The sequence below is a fragment of the Stegostoma tigrinum genome, chromosome 1 (assembly GCF_030684315.1).
Source record: "Stegostoma tigrinum isolate sSteTig4 chromosome 1, sSteTig4.hap1, whole genome shotgun sequence".
NCBI lineage: Eukaryota > Metazoa > Chordata > Chondrichthyes > Orectolobiformes > Stegostomatidae > Stegostoma > Stegostoma tigrinum.
The window spans coordinates 56,056,777-56,076,387 of NC_081354.1; the positions used below are offsets into that span (position 1 = coordinate 56,056,777).

The 19,611-nt window shown below is 42.5% G+C and overlaps 1 protein-coding gene across 3 annotated transcripts in view; it reads left to right on the forward strand.

The window, feature by feature from the left end:
* Positions 1-19,611, forward strand: part of afap1 (actin filament associated protein 1) — a 294,973-nt gene that overhangs the window by 173,395 nt on the left and 101,967 nt on the right. For all 3 annotated transcript variants that reach the window (XM_048546338.2, XM_048546346.2, XM_048546355.2), the window contains exons 4-6: positions 5,028-5,139; positions 16,517-16,728; positions 16,865-17,044. In XM_048546338.2, the coding sequence (XP_048402295.1) occupies positions 5,028-5,139; positions 16,517-16,728; positions 16,865-17,044 (504 nt within the window). The remainder of the gene's footprint in view (positions 1-5,027; positions 5,140-16,516; positions 16,729-16,864; positions 17,045-19,611) is intronic.

The window sequence follows — 19,611 nt, forward strand, 5'->3', positions numbered from 1 at the left end:
TGAGCCACCGTGCCGCCCTAATCCTTGGATAAATCCCATCAGCCCCGGGGGATTTATCTGTCCTCCCGTTCCTCGGAATTCCTAGAACATCATCTTTACTAACATCAACCTCCTCTAGCCTATGTGCCTGTTCCACAACGACGTCCTCTACAACTAGGTCCCTCTCAGTTGTGAACACAGAAGAAACGTATTCATTAAGGACCTCTCCTAACGCTTCAGACTCTGTGCACAAATGCCCTTTATAATCCTTGATTGGCCCTACCCTTTCTGTGGTCATTCTCTTGTTCTGAACCAACGCGTAAAAAGCCTTGGAGTTTTCCTTGATCCTGTCTGCCAAGGTTTTCTCATGCCCCCTTATAGCTCTCCTAAGCCCTTTCTTCAGCTCCTTCCTGGCTAACCTGTATTTCTCTACAGTGTTTTGAGTTCATTTATACAACAGACAGGAAGCAGTTCAACATATACCTATCTTTAAACCAAATGTGATTGCTAACCAATGTGATCATCGAATGGAAGTAGCTTCTTTTGCTGTGGAATGTTTTTTGTATCTTCATTCAGCTCATTTTTTTAAACTTTGTCAGAGGAGAGCACTATCTCTGTACTACACTGAAGTTTCAGCATAGAATACAGACTTAATGAAATTTAAACCCACGAGCTTCTAATTCTCAAGAATTCCAGTTCCACCAATGGAGCAAAACTGACAGTCAGTTTCTGAATAAAAAAATTTCAAAATTGCACCTTTGAAAGGTTGGGTATTACTGAACTGTATTATAATTCTAGTGGTTGCCTCCATTGTCCAAAATGAGCAATGATTTGGTGTTTTTTTTTTGAAAGTGAGATGTTTCAATAACTGTAAATAGATTCTGAACAAGTGGGAAAGTGTCAATCCTCTCAACACCGCATACTTACTGATTTTTAAATAAAATTTATGTGGATGATTTCTTTCAGAAGGGTGACTCGGATTGTGCAATGACGTCATGTTTTAGGAAGTCAGACTGCCTCCACCATGCTGCTCTGCTGTGTAACCTGATGACTGGCTAAGATCAATGTTAGTGGTGGCCTACAATGGGCAGTCTACTCTATCGTCACCTGATTGTGGTAATTAATAGCTCATTGGAGACAAAAGAGAACTTGTAGGTAACTTCTAGGAGATAACAAGAACCACAGATGCTTGAGTCAGTTGATACAGTGTGGAGCTGGCAGAAGTCAACTGGTCAGGCATCATCAGAGGAGCGGGAGACTCGACGCTTTGGGCCGAGACCCTCCTTCAGGACTGACGAGGGGGAAGGGAGCTGGGAAATAAATAGAGGCAAAAGAGGTGTGGCTGGGGAAGATAGATGGGATAGCGATAGGTAGATATAGGTAGGGGGTAGTGGGGATTGGTCAGTGGAAAGGGTAGGGCGGATAGGTGAGGAATAAGGTGTACAGGTTATATCAGGTCAAGGAGGTGGGGATGAGCTGGAGGGTTGATCATGGAATGAGGCCAAGAGTGGGAAGTTTTTAAATTTGTGAATTCCATGTTTAGGCCATCAGGCTGTCGGCTCCCGAGGTGGAATAAGAGGTGTTGCGCTTCTAGTTTGCATGTGGCGTCATTGTGGCACTTGAGGAGGACCCGGATGGACATAACACCAAGGGAGTGGGAGAAGAAGTTAAAATGTTAGCAACAGAAAAGTGTTGTTGATCATAGCATATGTAGTGCAGGTACTCTGCAAATCTGTCACTGAAAGTCTAAGCTTGGTCTCACTGATGTAGAGGGGGCCACGTCAGGAGCAATGGATACAGTAGACTAGGTTGGAGGACGTACAGGTGAACCCCTGTCAGATATGGAAAGCTTGTTTTGGGCCTTGGATGGAAGTGAAGAGGGGGAGGTGTAGGGGCAGGTGTAGGGAAAGGTGCCGTGTGTGGTGGAGTTGGTGGGGAATGTGGAGCGGATGAGGTAGTCACAGACTGAGCAGTCTGTATGAAAGGCAGATAGGAGTGGGGAGGGAAATATCTCTTTGGTGGTGCAGTCGGATTGTAGGTGGCAGAAATAGCAGAGGACGATGTGCTGGATGCAGATTTTGAGATGCTATGGGAGGACTGGGGTCTCTGTCTTTATTTTTGTCGGAGGGAGGGGTTTCAAGGACAGAGTGCAGGAAATACAAGAGATACATTTGAGGGTGCTTTTGATCAATGGAGTCGACGGAGGGTGGAAATTGCGGTCCTTGAAATAGGAGGACGTCTGGGATGTCCGAGTGGAATGTTCCGTCTTGGGAGCAGATGCAACAGAGGCGGAGGAATTGGGAGTAAGGGATCGCGTTCTTACAGGAAGATGGCTGACTGAAGATGTAGCCAAGTGTAGTTGTTGAAGTAGGAGGACATCTGGGATGTCCGTGAGTGGAACACTGTGGTCCTTTAACTTCAAGGTCTAGATGTAAAAGAATTTTTGTATTCTCAATGATGAATGAGTATTACAACTTCATCAAAAAATAGAAAGTTAACAAAAACATATAGATGAATGTTGAATTTAGTTAAATAATAGGAATGTTCATATCTTTACATTTATATGCATGGATTTTTTGTTTTATTTCTTCATGGGATGAGGGCAAAACTGGCTAGGCAGCATTTATCGCCCATGTCTAATTGCCCAGAGGGTGTTTACAAGTCAACCACATTGCTGTGGGTCTGGTGTCACATGTAGGCCAGACCAGGTAAGGATGACAGTTTCCTTACCTCCAGGACATTAGTGAACCAGATGGGCTTTTCTGACAAACAACAATGGAGTCACAGTCCTCATTAGATGATTAATTCCAAATACATATTGAATTAAAATTCCACCATCTGCCATGGCGGGATTTGAACCCGGGTCTCCAGAATGTTATCTGGGCCTCTGGATTAACAATCCAGTAATAATACCACAAGGCTGTTGCCCCAGCCTAATATGTGACCCTCATATCTGAAGATGGTTAAGACTTTTGAGCAGGACATTCCTTTTTAGTACTGTCAATGATATTAGCCAACCCTTGCAAGTCACACAAAAAGTGATGTGCGGTTTTCCCAAAATGTAATAAATGGTGGCTTTGTCCAATGTTTTCTTTCTGTTTCTTGTTTGCTAATGAGGCTGCAAGACAGACTATCTTAGTTATAAAAAGTCACATGAGAATCCACGAAAGTTGTTATTTTCTAGAGAATGTAACGAGTCTCAACAATGTGCTAAGAGTTTCCATGCATCATTACAATTCTCCACAGATAGCAACCCGGTGCTTGTTCTGCATTTACATCCAGATGTTTGTCCCAAGACTGACCAACAGCCCGTTCTTGTCCCGTGAAACTAATTTTGTCCTTGTTCACTTTATTTTCCTCTCCTCTGTCCAGTCTCTTCCCAAATATATTGATACTTTTCTGACAACTTGCATGTTACAGTTCCACACCATTTTCTCCTCTGCACCTCCATCTTTCTCCAGGATGCTGTCTGAGTGCTCTCAGTTGAGATTCATCCAGTTTCCCAACTACAAGTGGCTTCCTTCCCCTGAATGAACTTACCGTTACATTGACAAATTACTTCATTCCAGTTACTACTTGCAAATATAATGGGAATCTGTGTTGTTCCAAACTTTGTCTGCTGACATTTTTGAAATATATGTTGTACTCTTTGCATCTGTCATTTAAAGGCCCACTCTGTTACCTTTTTCTAATGGACTGTGTGGGTACTATTTCCTGTTCTCATTTCAATCCAGAAAATCCCTGCAGTGTTGCTTCTGATTTTTACCTTCCCCTTGGCTTCACACAGTCTACCTCCAACCCTATCCTGCACATCCTTGACTTAACCTCTACCTGAAGTGGAGATATCAATCAGTCAATATCCTCCATTCAACCACTGGCCCCCTAAAATACCAAGACTAAATTCTTTTTAGCCTGGAAGAATGGTATTTCTTTGTTTTTTCAGCATTGATCACACATGTACTGATGAAGCCAATTTTCATGCTAACATTTACAGCACTTCTTTGCATGACCTCATCATCTTCTCCAGCATTTTGTATTCTGAGAACTCCATTCAGTGGAAGGGTCACCGGACCCAAAACGTTAACTCTGTTTTTTCCTTCACAGCTGCTGCCAGACCTGCTGAGCTTTTCCAGCAACTTTGTTTTTGTACCTAATTTACAGCATCTGCAGTTCTTTTAGGCTTTATTAAGCTATAGAGTGAGTTCAGCAGTTTCAGATTATGATCAATACCTCTTTTCCTGTTTACCTTTTGTTAACTTGTTTCATGACTATTCCTTTTTCCTCACACCATCATTCTTTTAGTTGTTTAGTCCCCTATCTTCCACCCTAAAACACGCATATTCTGCGACTCTAATGTCAATACAGCTTTGTGGAGAAAGGAGACAAATGTACCTGTAATAGTGACATTGGAATGTACAAATATTGTGAGCGGTATTTGCATTTGTCACCTAGTCTGTCTTGGTAATATGACTAGTGTGAAGTAAATCTAGTGGAAGAGCAGAAATAAAGCAATTAATTAGGATAAAACCAAATTTCAAAAATAAATTTTCATTTTGTAAGTTTGAAGTGAAATTTGAAGACATTAAAAACTCAATTTCTGCCAGTGCGACCAAATGTAAAATTAATCACTTTCTCACTTCCTTAAATTTGGTGAATACAATATGTTACATGTTTAATTTGCAAGCTTAGCCTTTGTTTATAAATTTAGCTCCTTGTCTGTTTTCTCACCTTTGCTTAATATTTTTACATTGAGCATTCAAGTAAAAAAAATTACTTGGCGGATGGAGATGACAGGAGAACATTCAAAGTCATAGACACATCTCTTTCTGAGAGTTTTGGACAAAATTGTTGATGCAGGTTTAAGCAATTCATATTTGACATTAATCCAAGGATAGTTGAACTGAGTTCAACAAATAATTGCAAATATGCTTTTGAGAAGCTAGTTTTCTCTATACTCCATATTCTATGGGAATACATTTCAGCAGTATTTAATGAATGGCAAGAGAATGATGGAAACGTGTTTTATAACAGTGTTCTGTGTCTTTCAGCCATTAGAAAACAGTCCACCACCTCTGCCAACGTCTTCCTTGCCTGAAGGCTATTATGAGGAAGCGGTGCCATTGAGTCCAGGAAAAGCTCCAGAATATATCACTTCTCGAGGTAAATGCCCATTACTGTGAGGTGTCAAGAGAAACATTTATTTTCTCAAATACTTTGTTTAATCCTTTGAGGATTGAATAAAGAAACATTTATTCTGTATACCCTTAAAAATTGTGCAGAGGCATTCTAGCACAAATGCACATGTGAATATTGGAGAACAAGGCATAACATTTTTAGTGAACATTTGAGTCTTGCATATGGTGCAGAAATGTTTTTTTTCGGGGAGGTTTTTTTCTAAAGAATGAGCAAAAAAAACAGTATTTTCTAAAGAATACAGAGATTAGAATATGATCAATCTGATATTGTTGGATATTGTGTAAAAATCATTATCCCATCGCACCTAAATGATTTTTGTTTTGCAAAGTTCATAACTATGGAACAACAATTAACTTTACAAAACAGTTCCATAAAAACTGAAATAGTCACTGAGTGATTTCAAAATGTAAATAGAATGTTTATGAACATATAAATTTTGACAATGCAAAAATAAAAGTTGCTAGAGAAAAATACCATGGATTCTATAAATCTAATATCAGAATGTTTCGGAAATACTCAGCACATCTGGTAGCATTTGCAAAGAGAGACACAAATGTGGGGAGTTAGGAATATTACAGGTGTAAAACAAGTGCAGAGGCAGGGAGAAGGTAGAGGCAAGGACAAAATTAGACGCAAAGGTCTGTGATAGGGTGGATGGCTGGAGAGGTGATGACAAAATAGGTTTTACTGAAAGATGGATGTGGGTGTTAATGGATTAAAAGTAAAGTCACAGTAGTCTTACCAGACCATAGGGCTGTGCGCTCTCTCATTAGAGAGAGTCGACTGGTGGTGGTTTAACCTGAGGGTCTCCATGCCTTAGGCAAGGGGAGAAGTTGAAAAAGGAGAGTCCTTCATGGCAATCTGAACTTTAATGAGACAAGTAAAGAAATGAAAAATTCATCGAGAGTAAGTGTTCATGAAAATGTGCTGAATCATTAAAGCTGCCATTTGAAAACAAATTTGAGAGTACACATTATGATTTGAATTCATTTATAGCAGCATTGAGTTGGCAGGATTTTAAATGCCAAATCAAAAGATGACTCTGGTTTATGTTGAACTTCATTGGAACAGCATAAGAATGCTGATGTCAGAGTGGGAGTGAAGCAGCTAGTTAAAAGGCCAACAATTGAAAACCTGGGGTCGTGTGAACTGAAATTAAGTGTTCCCCAAAGCTGAGTAGGAAAGAATGCATTGAGTAGCAAAAGCAGTAGTATGCTAAATTGAAAGAAGTACAAATGAAACACAGTTTCCATTGAAAGGGTTTTTAAAATCTTGGACAAGGGAAGACAGGATGTAAAAGACCAGAGATTGCATCTCCTGTGCTTATATGGGAAAGTGGTATAGAACAGGTACTGTTGTCGGAGGATAGATGAGTGAACCAGGCCATTGCAAAGTGAACAATCCCTGTAACTGCTGAAAGGAAAGTGAAGGGAGTAAGTATTTAGTAGTGACATTGCACTGAATGGTGGAGGATGACAACTTTGTGAATTGAGGTGGGTAGAAAGTGACAATAAGGGGAATCCTGTTGTGGTTCTGGGAGGGAGGTGGAAGCAGTCAGAGCAGAGGAGCAGCAAATGGAAAGGACACATTTGGTTGTGCTGTGAGCCACAGGTGAAGGGAGGAGTCGAAGAATGACATTTTCCATCAAGGAAAGAGGACAACACATTGAAAATGCTGTTGTTGTAAATTTGTGACAGAGGCAGAACAACTAAGTGTAGAATAGTTCTCGCAGGAAGCAGAAGAGAAAGTGCAGTTGAGGTGACATTTGGAGTCTGTGGATTTATCCTGGATATTGGTTGATAATCTCTTGCCAATAATAGAGACAGTAAAATCAAGGAAGTGAAATGAAGAGTCGGGCATAGGTGATGTGAAGAGGAGGGTGGGAGGCAAAGTAGCTGAAATGCTTCTGTTCACAGCAAGAGCTGGAATAGAACAATGCAGTCATCAACAAACTGGAAAATGATGAGGGAGGAGACCGGAGTAGAAATGTAACAAAGATGATTCAACATGTTTCACAAAAATGTAGGGATAGCTCAGATCCATATGTGTCAACACTAACAGCTTTTATTTATGTTCAGTGCCTACCACAGGAAAACATCACAAGCACATCACAAAAGTATTCTGAAATGAACAATGACACTGAGCCACAAATGGAAATATTAAGTCTCATGATCAAAACCTTGGTAAAAAGGTTTGAGGAGGAATGTGTGGTGGAGAGTGCAGTGAAGGTATTTCAAAGCTTAGGCCCTAGCTATTGCTGGAGCAATTAAAATAGGGTATGCAGAAAAGCCTGTGATAGAGGAGTACAGGTATCTCAGAGTTGAGAGTTGCTGGAAATAATAGATATTCATGGAGTGATTTGGGTACAATAATGAAATCTTGTTTTATTGGGAGCCTGTGCACATCTGCAAGTACAAGAGTGACAGAAGAATAAAATTTAATGCACAATACATATGGACAGCAGATTTTGGATGACTTCATGTTTAAAGATTGTCCAATACTTGAATATCTAATACTCTGAATGCTACGGGGGCATTGGAGTGCAGAGGCCTGTGCCAGTACTGCAGTACATCCTAGGCAGAGAATCAACGGTGAAGATGGAATAGAGTGTGGATGGATTTAGCTGGACCATACAGGGAACGCCCTGTAAGGGGGTTTATGGTGCCTGTATTTAAGGCAGGTAAATGTAAGGTAGCTGGGAAGCCTCTTAAAAGTCAGCAGAAGATACCAGAAAAAGCAATAAAGGGAGAAGAAGCTGAAATATGAGGGTAAGCTAGCTAGTAATATCAAAGAAGATTACAAGAGTTTTGTTTTTAGATATCTTAAAAAAAAAATAAGATGGGCCTTCCACTGCTAGAAAATCAGGCTGGAGAAGTAGTAATGGGGAACAAAGAAACAGTGGAGGAACTGAATAGGTATTTTACATAATTCTTCCCAGTGGAAGACACCAGCAGCATGCCAGAACTCTAAGAGAATTGGAGGCAGAGGTGAGTGTTGTGGCCAACATTATGGAGAGGGTGCTGGGGAAGCTGAAAGGTCTGAAGGTGGGTAAACATCTTAGACTAGAAGAATTACACCCCAGAATTCTGATGGAAGTAGCTAAGAAGATTGTACAGGCATTGTTGGTGATCTTTCAGGAATCACTGGAGTCAGGGAGGGCCCCAGAGGACTGGAAGATGACTAATGTAACAGTCCTGTTTTAGCCTGACCTGTGTCATTGGTAAAGTTTATAGTCCAGCATTAAGGATGAGATTGCAGAATAGTTGAAAGTGCATGGTAAAATAGGGTTTTTTTCAAGGAGAGGTCATGCCTGACAGATCTGCTAGGATTCTTTAATGAGGTAACAAGTACATTAGACACAAAACAGCCAGTGTATGTGATCTATTTGGATTTCCAGAAGTCCTTTGACAAGTTGGTGCTCGGGAGGCTGCTAAATAAGATATGAACCAGCGAGTTTTGAGAAGGTTTGTAGCTCGGGTTGAAGTTCTGGATGTGAGTTTGCTCGCTGAGCTAAAAGGTTAGTTTTCAGACGTTTCGTCACCATTCTAGGTAACATCATCAGTGAGCCTCCGACGAAGCGCTGGTGTTATGTCCCACTTTCTATTTATCTGGTTAGGCTTCCTTGGGTTGGTGATGTCATTTCCTGCATTGGTGATGTCATTTCCTGCATTGGTGATGTCATTTCCTGCGTTGGTGATGTCATTTCCTGCGTTGGTGATGTCATTTCCTGCGTTGGTGATGTCATTTCCTGTTCTTTTCTCAGTGGATGGTAGATTGATTTGGAGCCAATGCGTTTGTTGATGGAGTTCTGGTTGGGATGCCATGCTTCTAGGAATTCTCGTGCGTGTCTCTGTTTGGCTTGTCCTAGGATGGATGTGTTGTCCCAATCAAAGTGGTGTCCTTCCTCATCTGTATGTAAGGATACGAGTGATAGTGGGTCATGTCGTTTTGTGGCTAGTTGATGTTCATGTATCCTGGTGGCTAGCTTTCTGCCAGTTTGTCCAATGTAGTGTTTGTCTCAGTTCTTGCAAGGTATTTGTATACAGACAACAAACAAAACAAACGTCATCTACAAAATACCTTGCAAGAACTGTGACAAACACTACATTGGACAAACAGGCAGAAAGCTAGCCACCAGGATACATGAACATCAACTAGCCACAAAACGACATGACCCACTATCACTCGTATCCTTACATACAGATGAGGAAGGACACCACTTTGATTGGGACAACACATCCATCCTAGGACAAGCCAAACAGAGACACGCACGAGAATTCCTAGAAGAATGGCATTCCTACCGGAACTCCATCAACAAACACATTGATTTGGAGCCAATCTACCATCCACTGAGAAAAGAACAGGAAATGACATCACCAACCCAAGGAAACCTAACCAGATAAATAGAAAGTGGGACATAACACCATCGCTTCGTCGGAGGCTAACTGATGATGTTACCTAGAATGGTGACGAATCGTCTGAAAACTAACCTTCCAGCTCAGCGAGCAAACTCACATCCAGAAGATATGAACCCATGGTGTTAGGCCAAGCTGCTGGCCTGGATAGAGAATTGACTGACTGGCAGAAGGCAGAGACTGGGGATAAAGGCATCTCTTTGAAGATGTAAGCCAGTGGCCAGTGGAGTTCCTCAGGGGTCCATGTTAGGACCACAACTATTCAAAAAAATACATTAATAGTTTGAATGAAGGAACTGAGAGCACTGTTACTAAGTTTGCAGATGACACAAAGGTAGGTGAAGGGGCAGGTGGTGTTGAGGAAGCAGAGAGACTGCAGAGAACTTGGACAGGCTAGGAGAGTGGGTAGAGAAGTAGCTGATGGAATACAACATGGAAAAATATGAGGTTATATACTCTGAGTGGAAGAATAGAGGCATAGACTATTTTCAAATTAGGGAAAGGCTTCAGAAACAAAGGGTCTGAGGAGTCCTAGTTCAGGATTCTCAAGGTTAATGTGCAAGTTCATTCAGCATTTAGGAAGGCAAACGAAGTAGTAGCATTCATTTTAAGAAGATAGTAATACAAAGGCAGCGATGTACTGTGGAAGAGGACTCTGGGTACGTACGTAGAGTTTAGAAAGATGAGGAGAAATCTCATTGAAACTTACAGAATACTGAGAGACCTGGATAGAGTGGACATGGAGAAGTTGTTTCCACTTGTAGGAGAAACTATGACCCGAGGGCAGTGCCTCAGAGTGAAGGGACAACCCTTTAGACCTCAGATGAAGAGGAACTTCTTCAGCCAAAGGGTAATGAATCTGTGGAATGCATTGACACAGAAGGCTGGCCAGGTCAAGTTTTTGATTGAAGTTAAGACAGAGATAGGTTCTTGATTAGAAAGGGGGTCAAAGGTTTCAGGGAGAAGGCAGGAGTGCAGGGTTGAAAAACCTATCAGCCTTGATTGAATGATGGAGAAGACTCAATGGGATGAATGGCCTAATCCTGTTTCTTCACCTTATGGCCTTATAGTATCTTCACCCATGGATTACATGCCTCCAACAGGTGTCTCTGTGGCGTGCGACCCTGATCCTCCACCCAGCCCCTGGTCAAACCACTATTCATCAGGGTTTAAGATCTCAAATGGAGGAAAAAGAGTAATAACTGTATGTTGAAAACGTTCCAGCTTTGTACATATGCAGTGGAATTGACTTAGTTGTGACCTCGGCAATCTGTGGAAGGTGTGTTTAAATTAATGGATTTTTTTTGTGAGGCAGTGTGCCAGATATCTTGAAAATACTTCTGTTGTGCCCAGTGATTAACAACAGCAGTTTCTTTTCAGAATGCCTGAATGTAGCACATCACCACCACCCTGTCCAAACCTAGCCCCCACCTCAAGTGCAATCAGGCATTGGCAGTAAATGTTGGCCCAGCTAATGATGTTCCCATCCCAAAAGCAAATACAAAAGAATTGAGAAAAGCATTTGGTGGCAGAGGGAGAACCGAAGGTTTACCCGAACCCTGAAAAAGTGTTATAAAGATACTTATCTCGCTGAGCTGGCAGCTTCCTCCCCTCTTGAAGCTACAGTGTTTCCCCAGCTCAGCAATTTCATAGCGCAATCAGTATATTTTAACCAGTTTGTCAATTTTCTGTCTTCTGCATTTCCATGCAGTACACAAGCACTGTAGAAACTTTGAACCAACACACAATAAATCGCTCTCACAGAGGTAGTAGGAACTGCCCATGCTGGAGAATCTGAGATAACAAGGTGTGAAGCTGGATGAACACAGCGGGCCAAGCAGGAAAACTTGAGGTTTTTGGGTCAGGACCCTTCAGAAATGCGGGAGGGGAAGGGGATTCTGAAATAAATAGGGAGACAGGGGGAGGCGGGTGGCGTCATTGTGGCACGGCAGGAGGCCCATGATGGACATGTCATCTAAAGAATGGGAGGGGGAGTTAAAATGGTTCGCGACTGGGAGGTGCAGTTGTTTATTGCGAACCGAGCGGAGGTGTTCTGCAAAGCGGTCCCCGAGCCTCCGCTTGGCTTCCCCAATGTAGAGGAAGCCACGCCGGGTACAATGGATACAGTACTGTATCCACACCGGGTACAATGGATACAGTACTGTATCCACACCGGGTACAATGGATACAGTACTGTATCCATTGTACCCGGTGTGGATACAGTACTGTATCCATTGTACCCGGCGTGGCTCCCTCTACATTTGGGAAGCCAAGCGGAGGCTCGGGGACCGCTTTGCAGAACACCTCCGCTCGGTTCGCAATAAAAAACTGCACCTCCCAGTCGCGAACCATTTTAACTCCCCCTCCCATTCTTTAGATGACATGTCCATCATGGGCCTCCTACAGTGCCACAATGATGCCACCCGAAGGTTGCAGGAACAGCAATTCATATTCCGCTTGGGAACCCTGCAGCCCAATGGTATCAATGTGGACTTCACCAGCTTCAAAAGCTCCCCTTCCCCCACCGCATCCCAAAACCAGCCCAGTTCGTCCCCTCCACCCACTGCATCCCAAAACCAGCCCAGCCTGTCTCTGCCTCCCTAGCCTGTTCTTCCTCTCACCCATCCCTTCCTCCCACCTCAAGCTGCACCTCCATTTCCTACCTACTAACCTCATCCCACCTCCTTGACCTGTCCTTCTTCCCCGGACTGACCTATCCTTTCCCTACCTCACCACCTATACTCTCCTCTCCACCTATCTTCTTTTCTCTTCATCTTCAGTCCGCCTCCCCCTCCCTCCCTATTTATTCCAGAACCCTCACCCCATCCCCCTCTCTGAAGAAGGATCTAGGCCCGAAACGTCAGCTTTTGTGCTCCTGAGATGCTGCTTGGCCTGCTGTGTTCATCCAGCTTCACACTTTATTGTCTTGGATTCTCCAGCATCTGCAATTCCCATTATCTCTGTCCTAATGTACACAACTGCTAGACTGCACCTGCAGCAGGTGGTGAGGGAGCAACATGAGGGAATAACACACTTGACCTTATCCTTACCAATCAGCCAGCTGCATATGCATCTGTCCATAATCGTATCAGCAAGACTTGACAGACATCTTTGTATCCTGTTTGGCTGCAGGTGAGGACTGGAGAATAGCCAGTGTTGTCCCATTGTTTAAGAAGGGTAACATGGGATAATCCAGGAAATTACAGGCCTGTGAGTGTCTTGTTGGTGGTAGGAAATTATTGGAAAAGATTATTGGGGTAAAGGTCTATGTGCATTTAGAAGCAAATGGACTTATTAGCGATAGATCACATGGTTTTATGTGGGAGAAGTCATTCCACACTAACTTGATTGAGTTTTTTGAGGAGATGATGAAGAAGATTGATGAGGGAAAAACTGTTGATGTTCTCTATATGGAAATCAGTAAAACCTGGGACAAGATACCTCATGGTAGACTGGTACAAAAGTTAAAGTCACATGCTATCAGGGGTGAGCTGGCAAGACAGATGCAGATCTAGCTAAGTCATAGGAGACAGAGGACAGTGCTTATCCCTGTGGAGCACTACTAGTCACAACCTCCATTCTGAAAGCATTCAGAATGCAGGTTGTGACTAGTAGTGTTCCACAGAGCTAAGTGCTGGGACCTCTGCTCTTGTGTCTACATGAAACTGTTTGGAGGAGAATGTAGCTGGTCTAATTAGTAAGCATGTGGATATTACAAAGATTGGAGTTGTGGATAGCGAGGAGGATTACTAGACTATACAGCAGCAAATATGTCAGTTAGAGGTATGGTCAGAGAAGTGGCAGATGGATATTAATCCGGACAATGTGAGGTGGTGCATTTTGGAAGATGAAGGACAGGTAGAAATTATACAGTGAATGACAGAATCCTTTGGAGTATTGATATGCAGATGGATCTGGGTGTGCAAGTCTACCAATCACTGAAAGTGACAGCGCAGGTACAGTAGCGAAAAAGGCCTGTGGCATGCTTACTTTCATTGGAAGGGGCATTGAGTATATAAGGTTAGACAAGTTTTGCAGCAGCTTTATAGAACTTTAGTTAGGCCACACTTGGAGTATTGCATACAGTTCTAGTCACCACACTAGCAGAAGGAAGTGGATACTTTGGAGAGGGTACAGAAAAGGTTTACCAGGACATTGCCTAGTATGGTGGATTTTAGCTATGAAGTAAGGTTGGAAGGACTGGGTTTGTTTTCACTGGAATGCAGGAGGTTGAGGGGTGACTTCATAGATGTTTATAAGACTGTGAATGGCATGGACAGAGTAGAAAGTATGAGGCAGGGTGGAGGGGTCAATTACTAGCGGACACAGGTTCAAGATGCGAGTGGAGAAGTTTAAAAGAGATGTGCAAGCCAAGTTTTTCCACAAAAGGTGGTGAGTGCCTGGTAAGCGTTGCTGGAGGAGGTGGCGGAAGCAGACACAGTAGCAATATTCTAGAAGCAGCTGGACAAATACACAAATAGGAAGGGAATAGAAAGTTACAGATCCTGTAAGTGAAGAAAGTTTTAGTAAGGAAGGGCAAAATGTGTCAGCGCGGGCTAAGTGGGCGTTCTAAGGTCCTGTTCCTGTGCTGTATTGTTCTTTCTTCTTTGTTCTTTGAATAACTACAGCACAAATCTTTTTCTTTACGTTGAGAAAATACCTCCATTGTGTTGTGTGGCTCGATCACTGTACTAAATGAGACAGATTTCGAACAGATCTAGCAACTGGGCATCTATGAAGCACTGTAGGCTATCAACTGTGGTAGAATTCCAACCAGTGAGAAGAAAGATGTTTTTAAAAAAGACATAAGAGGCAACATAGAGGGTGGTTTGCGCAGGGAATGAGCTACCTGATGAAATGGGGCTTGCGCATGCAATTACAGCGTTCAAAAGACATTTTGGATAGATGTATGAATAGGAAAGGCTTGGAGGAATATGGGCCAGGAGCAGGCAGGTGGGCCTAGTTTGGTTTGTGATTATGTTCAGCATGGTTTAGTTGGACTGAAGGGTCTGTTTCCATGCTCTATTTCTATGCGGGATTTCCATGCTCTATGACTCTGTATCCTCCACTCAACCATTACCATCAAGCCAGGGATCAACCCTGGTTCAAAGGAGACTGCAGGAGAGCATGTCAGGCGCAACACCAGGCATATCTAAAAATGAGATACAATAAAACCGAGCAGCTGCTTTGTGCAAGTCAGCACAAGCATCAAAAGAAAGACACAGCTAATTGATCCCACAGCCAACATATCAGATCTAAGCTCTGCAGCATACCATATCCAGTCATGAATGGTGATAGATAATTAAACAACTCACTGGAGGAGGATGCTCCAGAAATATCCCCATCCTAAATGATGGAAGAACTCAACACATCAGTGCAAAAGCTAAGGCTGAAAGTTTTGCAGCTATCTTTAGCCAGAAGTGCTGAGTGGATGATCCATCACTGCCTTCTCCAGAGGTCCCCAGCATTACAGATACCAATCTTCAGCCAATTCAATTCACTCCACGTGATATCAACAAATGGTTTGAGACACTGCAAAGGTTATGGGTCCTGACAACATTCCAGTAATAGTACTGAAGGCTTCTGCTCCGGAATTTGCAGTTCCCCTAGCCAAGCTGTTCTGTTACAGTTACAACACTGGCATCTACCCGACAATGTGGGAAAATTGCTCAGATGTGTCCTTTACACAGAAAGCAGGACAAATCCAACCTGGGCCATTACTTCCCCATCAATCTATTCTCGATCGCCTGTAAAGTGATGGAAGATGTCATCAATAGTGCTGTCAAGCAGCACCCCAACCTGCTTAGTGATGCCCAGTTTGCATTCTGCTAGGGCCACTCAGCTCCTGACTTCATTACAGCCTTGGTTCAAACATGGACAAAAGAACTGAATTCCAAAAGTGAGGTGAGAATGACCGCCCTTAACATTAAGGCTGCCTGCGACAAAGTAGGGCATCAAGGAGCGCTAGGAAACCTGGAATCAATGGGTATTGGTGGCAAACTCTCTGCTGGGTGGAATCATACCTGACACATCGGAAGATGGTTGTGGTTGTTGGAGGTCAGACATCCACTCTCCAAGACACCTCTGCAGGAGTTCCTCAAAATATTTCCTGCTGCTTTTTCATTAATTTACAGGAGGTGAACATAGCTGGCAAAACTAGAATTTATTGCCCATTCCAAAGGTATTGTCCTAGGCCCAACCAGCTTCAGCTGCTTCATCACTGACCTTCCTCCATTATAAACTCAGAAGTGGGGATGTTGGCCAATGTTCAGCAACATTTGCGACTTCTCTGATACAGAGGCACACTCAAATGTAACAAAATCTATGTAATATCCAGGCTTGGGCTGACTAGTTGCAAGTAATATTCATGTCACATAAATGCCAGGCTATGACCATCTCCAATTAGAGGCAATTTAACCACCATTCCTTGAAATTCAATGGTGTTACCATCACTGAATTCCCCACTATCAACATCCTGGGGGTTATCATTGAACAGAAACGCAACTGGACTTGTCTCATAAACACGGTGGCTACAAGAGCATGACAGAGGCTAGAGATCACCCATGATCGCATTAAGTAGCAGGACAGGTTTCAGAGGCTGAATAGCCCACTCCTTTTCCTCTGCTCCTGTGTGGTAGTGACAGCCTAGGTATTGCTTGTCTAGTAGATAACAGCGATGCTGCTTCTGGCGAATTTCACCCTCTGTATTAAGTGAATTTAAATAAACAAATCTTGCGCCCAGTTCATAGATAATTAGTTCACCTCCGACATGAACGTTTCACAAGATTTAACCATTTTTCTGCAAGGATTACTTGAGTTAAAATGTCAAATTATGTACCTATCAATTTTGATATGGTGCATTGTCCTCTATTTATTGCGGAAATACTGAGTTGCTCCTGCTCTTGTTTACTACCTTTTTCTTACAGATTATGATTCAGATGCCATGAGTAGTTCCTATGAATCATATGATGAAGATGATGAGGATGGGAAGGGAAAGAAACTGAGACACCAGTGGCCATCTGAGGAGGCTTCAATGGATTTGGTGAAAGATGCTAAGATCTGTGCTTTTCTCCTGCGCAAGAAACGTTTTGGACAGTGGACTAAACAATTTTGTGTCATTAAAGATAACAGACTATTGGTATGCTTCTTTTGTTATTGGTCTGATAATGAAACACCCTCTTACTTTCATCTGTTGCTGTCTTGGGATGCAGCACCAAGTGCAAGTGGGATGGTATGAGTATTGTGCGAACTCAGGATTTAATCTTTGCTTTTAGTGCTACAAAAGCTCAAAGGATCATCAACCTCAGATGGAGTTATTGCTTCCAGCCCACAATGTGTCCTATGTTCCCAAAGACAGCAAAAGGAAAAAACATGAGCTACGAATCACCCAGCAAGGAGCAGACATTGTCGTTTTGGCTGTGCAAAGCAAGGAACAAGCAGAGGAATGGCTAAAGGTATGTTTTGGAAGTAATTATCTTCTAGCCCTTCTTTTCAGGACAATTCAACTTTAACCCTTTTGTATACACTGAAGGCCCAATTACCTGTTTACAAATTTGGGTCCATTATAAGCTCTTCTCACAGTTTTGACAAAATGTTCTTCAGTTCTATGCCCAAGGGAATGTACCTGGTAATTGTTCACCAAACCATGGCTAAGTGTTGTGATCTCTTTTACCCTGGAAAGGGTGAGGAGCCAGACTTAGTCTACCTCAGCCAGAATGGGGATAAAATCCCACATTGTTGATGTTAAACTGTTTCACACACTAGCTATCCAGCCACCTGAGCAAACCAAACCTTGGCAACATATACTTACTCGCTCAATGTTCAGTTGCTTACCTACCATAGCACAGGTCAGAACACAAAGCAAAAATTTAATATTCATTATTAAGACTTTTCCCTTCTGCTTAAGATCTTTTCCACTCTACATATTGGCTGATGTTCCCATGGTGGGACTCTAATTATTTTTAACGCTTCTAGTCAGAGAGAACAAGTTACAGGGGTAGGAGAGACCGTTCAAGAGTCTTTGTATTTGAATTACCATATGTGCTGCAACCTCAGTATTGCCAGCAAAGATGAGTTTCCTGATAAAGATACAGAATCACAGAATTGTTACGGTATAGAAGGTGCCAGGGAGACTTTGTCGGTAACGGCTCTCCAACAAGCATTTTGATTTAGTGCCATTTGCCAACTATATCCCCTTGTACTTTGAGGCATTCGTGATTATTTGAATAGAAACAATCCACTCTGCCTCCATCACATTTTGAAGGAGTGCATTTCAGACTGAACCCTCCTTGTTTAACCAAGTATTAACTTGTGTCATGTTTGCTATGTTTGCAATTGACTTAAATTCTATGCCCTCTCATTCTCAATCCTATTGTGAGCAGGAAATGTTTCTCCCGACCCACACTACCAGACCTCTTTATGATTTTAAAAACTTCTATCAAATCTCCTATTAATTGCCTTCTCTTCATGAAGAACAATCCTAACCTACCCAATCTGTCCTCATAATGGAAGTTTCTTAGCTTTGGAACCATTTTTGTAAATCTCTTCTGCACTTATTCCAATGCGAATACATCCTTCCTATTGTGTGGTGTCCAGAAATATACACAATACACCAGATCCAGCAAGTGTCTTGTATAATTTCAGCATAACCTTCTTATTCTTGCACACTGTGCCCTTATTGATAAAACCCAGCATACTGAATGCTTTATTAACTATTCATTTCACTGTTTTACCATCGTTAATGATCTAAGCACATATATTCACCAGTGGATTTTTACCCCTATTTTGTATTAATTGTTCTTATTCTTCCTGCTAGAATGCATCATGTGACACTACTCTGCACTTTGAACATCATCTGCTACCTAATTTATCAATTCCACTAAGTTATCTGTCGATTTGGAGTTCTACACTGTCCTTTGCATAGTTGGCAATGTTTCCAAGTTTTGTATCATCTGCAGATTTTGAAATTGTCGTCATCATCATGCCAAGGTCCAGATGTGTCCTTGCAGCTGAGTTGCCACGTGGGCTACAAACACAGTATTGCCTGCATAAATACACTTCCTGATCAGAATGCAATGTACTTTTGCTTTCAACTGCAGTCTTAATAGACTGTAGAACTTGTAATCTTACCCAACATGCTATAGTAACCTTCCATAGCTGCTGGAATGGTGACCATAAATATTGAGAGAACTGTGGTAAAGGGACAATGTCTGTGTCTCTGTCCCCGTCGCCCTGTTGGAAATGGTTAGTAAATTTGGTTACTTTGAGTGCACAATCATGGCCAGTCATTCCCTTGATGCAGAGCTTGAAAAAGAAGTAAGGAAAGCTGTCAATAGATGTGAAGCTGAAAAAGCACAGCCGATCAGACAGCATCAGAGGAGCAGGGAAGTCAATGATTCAGGCTGAAAATCTTCGTCAGGACTGGGGAGAGGAGGGGGAGTTGGGGCTGAGGGGGAAGGGTAGGTGGGATGGTGATAGGTGGATGCAGGTAGGGAAAATGACATGGCTGAACATGCAGTAGTGGTGCAGGCAGGTTTGCGAGTGAGGAAATAAGGCGTTTTTTAATTAGTTCATGGGAAACGGACATCCCTGGCTAAGCCAGCATTTATTACTCATTCCTAATTGCCAAGAGGGTAACTAAGAGTCAACCACATTGCTGTGGGTCTGTATTCACATGTAGGCCAGACCAGATAGGTGTATTACTTATGGTCGAAATGATTGAAGGCGATGTTGTGCTTGACATTCCTGTCATTTTTTTTTTATCCATGCTCCTCATATGTGGCAAAGCTGACCAAGTGCCATTTGAGAACGTTAGCAGTTCCGCTGTCCTCAGTTAACACGTCTTCCTTTTAAAATGCCACATGTGCAAGATACACAGCAGAAGACAACAATCCTGGACACCTGTGGGCATATTGTAAATTTCCATCAAACTAGTCATGGCTTTGGAAATGCAGTTTGAACAATCTCATAGATAATGGGAACTGCAGATGCTGGAGAATTCCAAGATAATAAAATGTGAGGC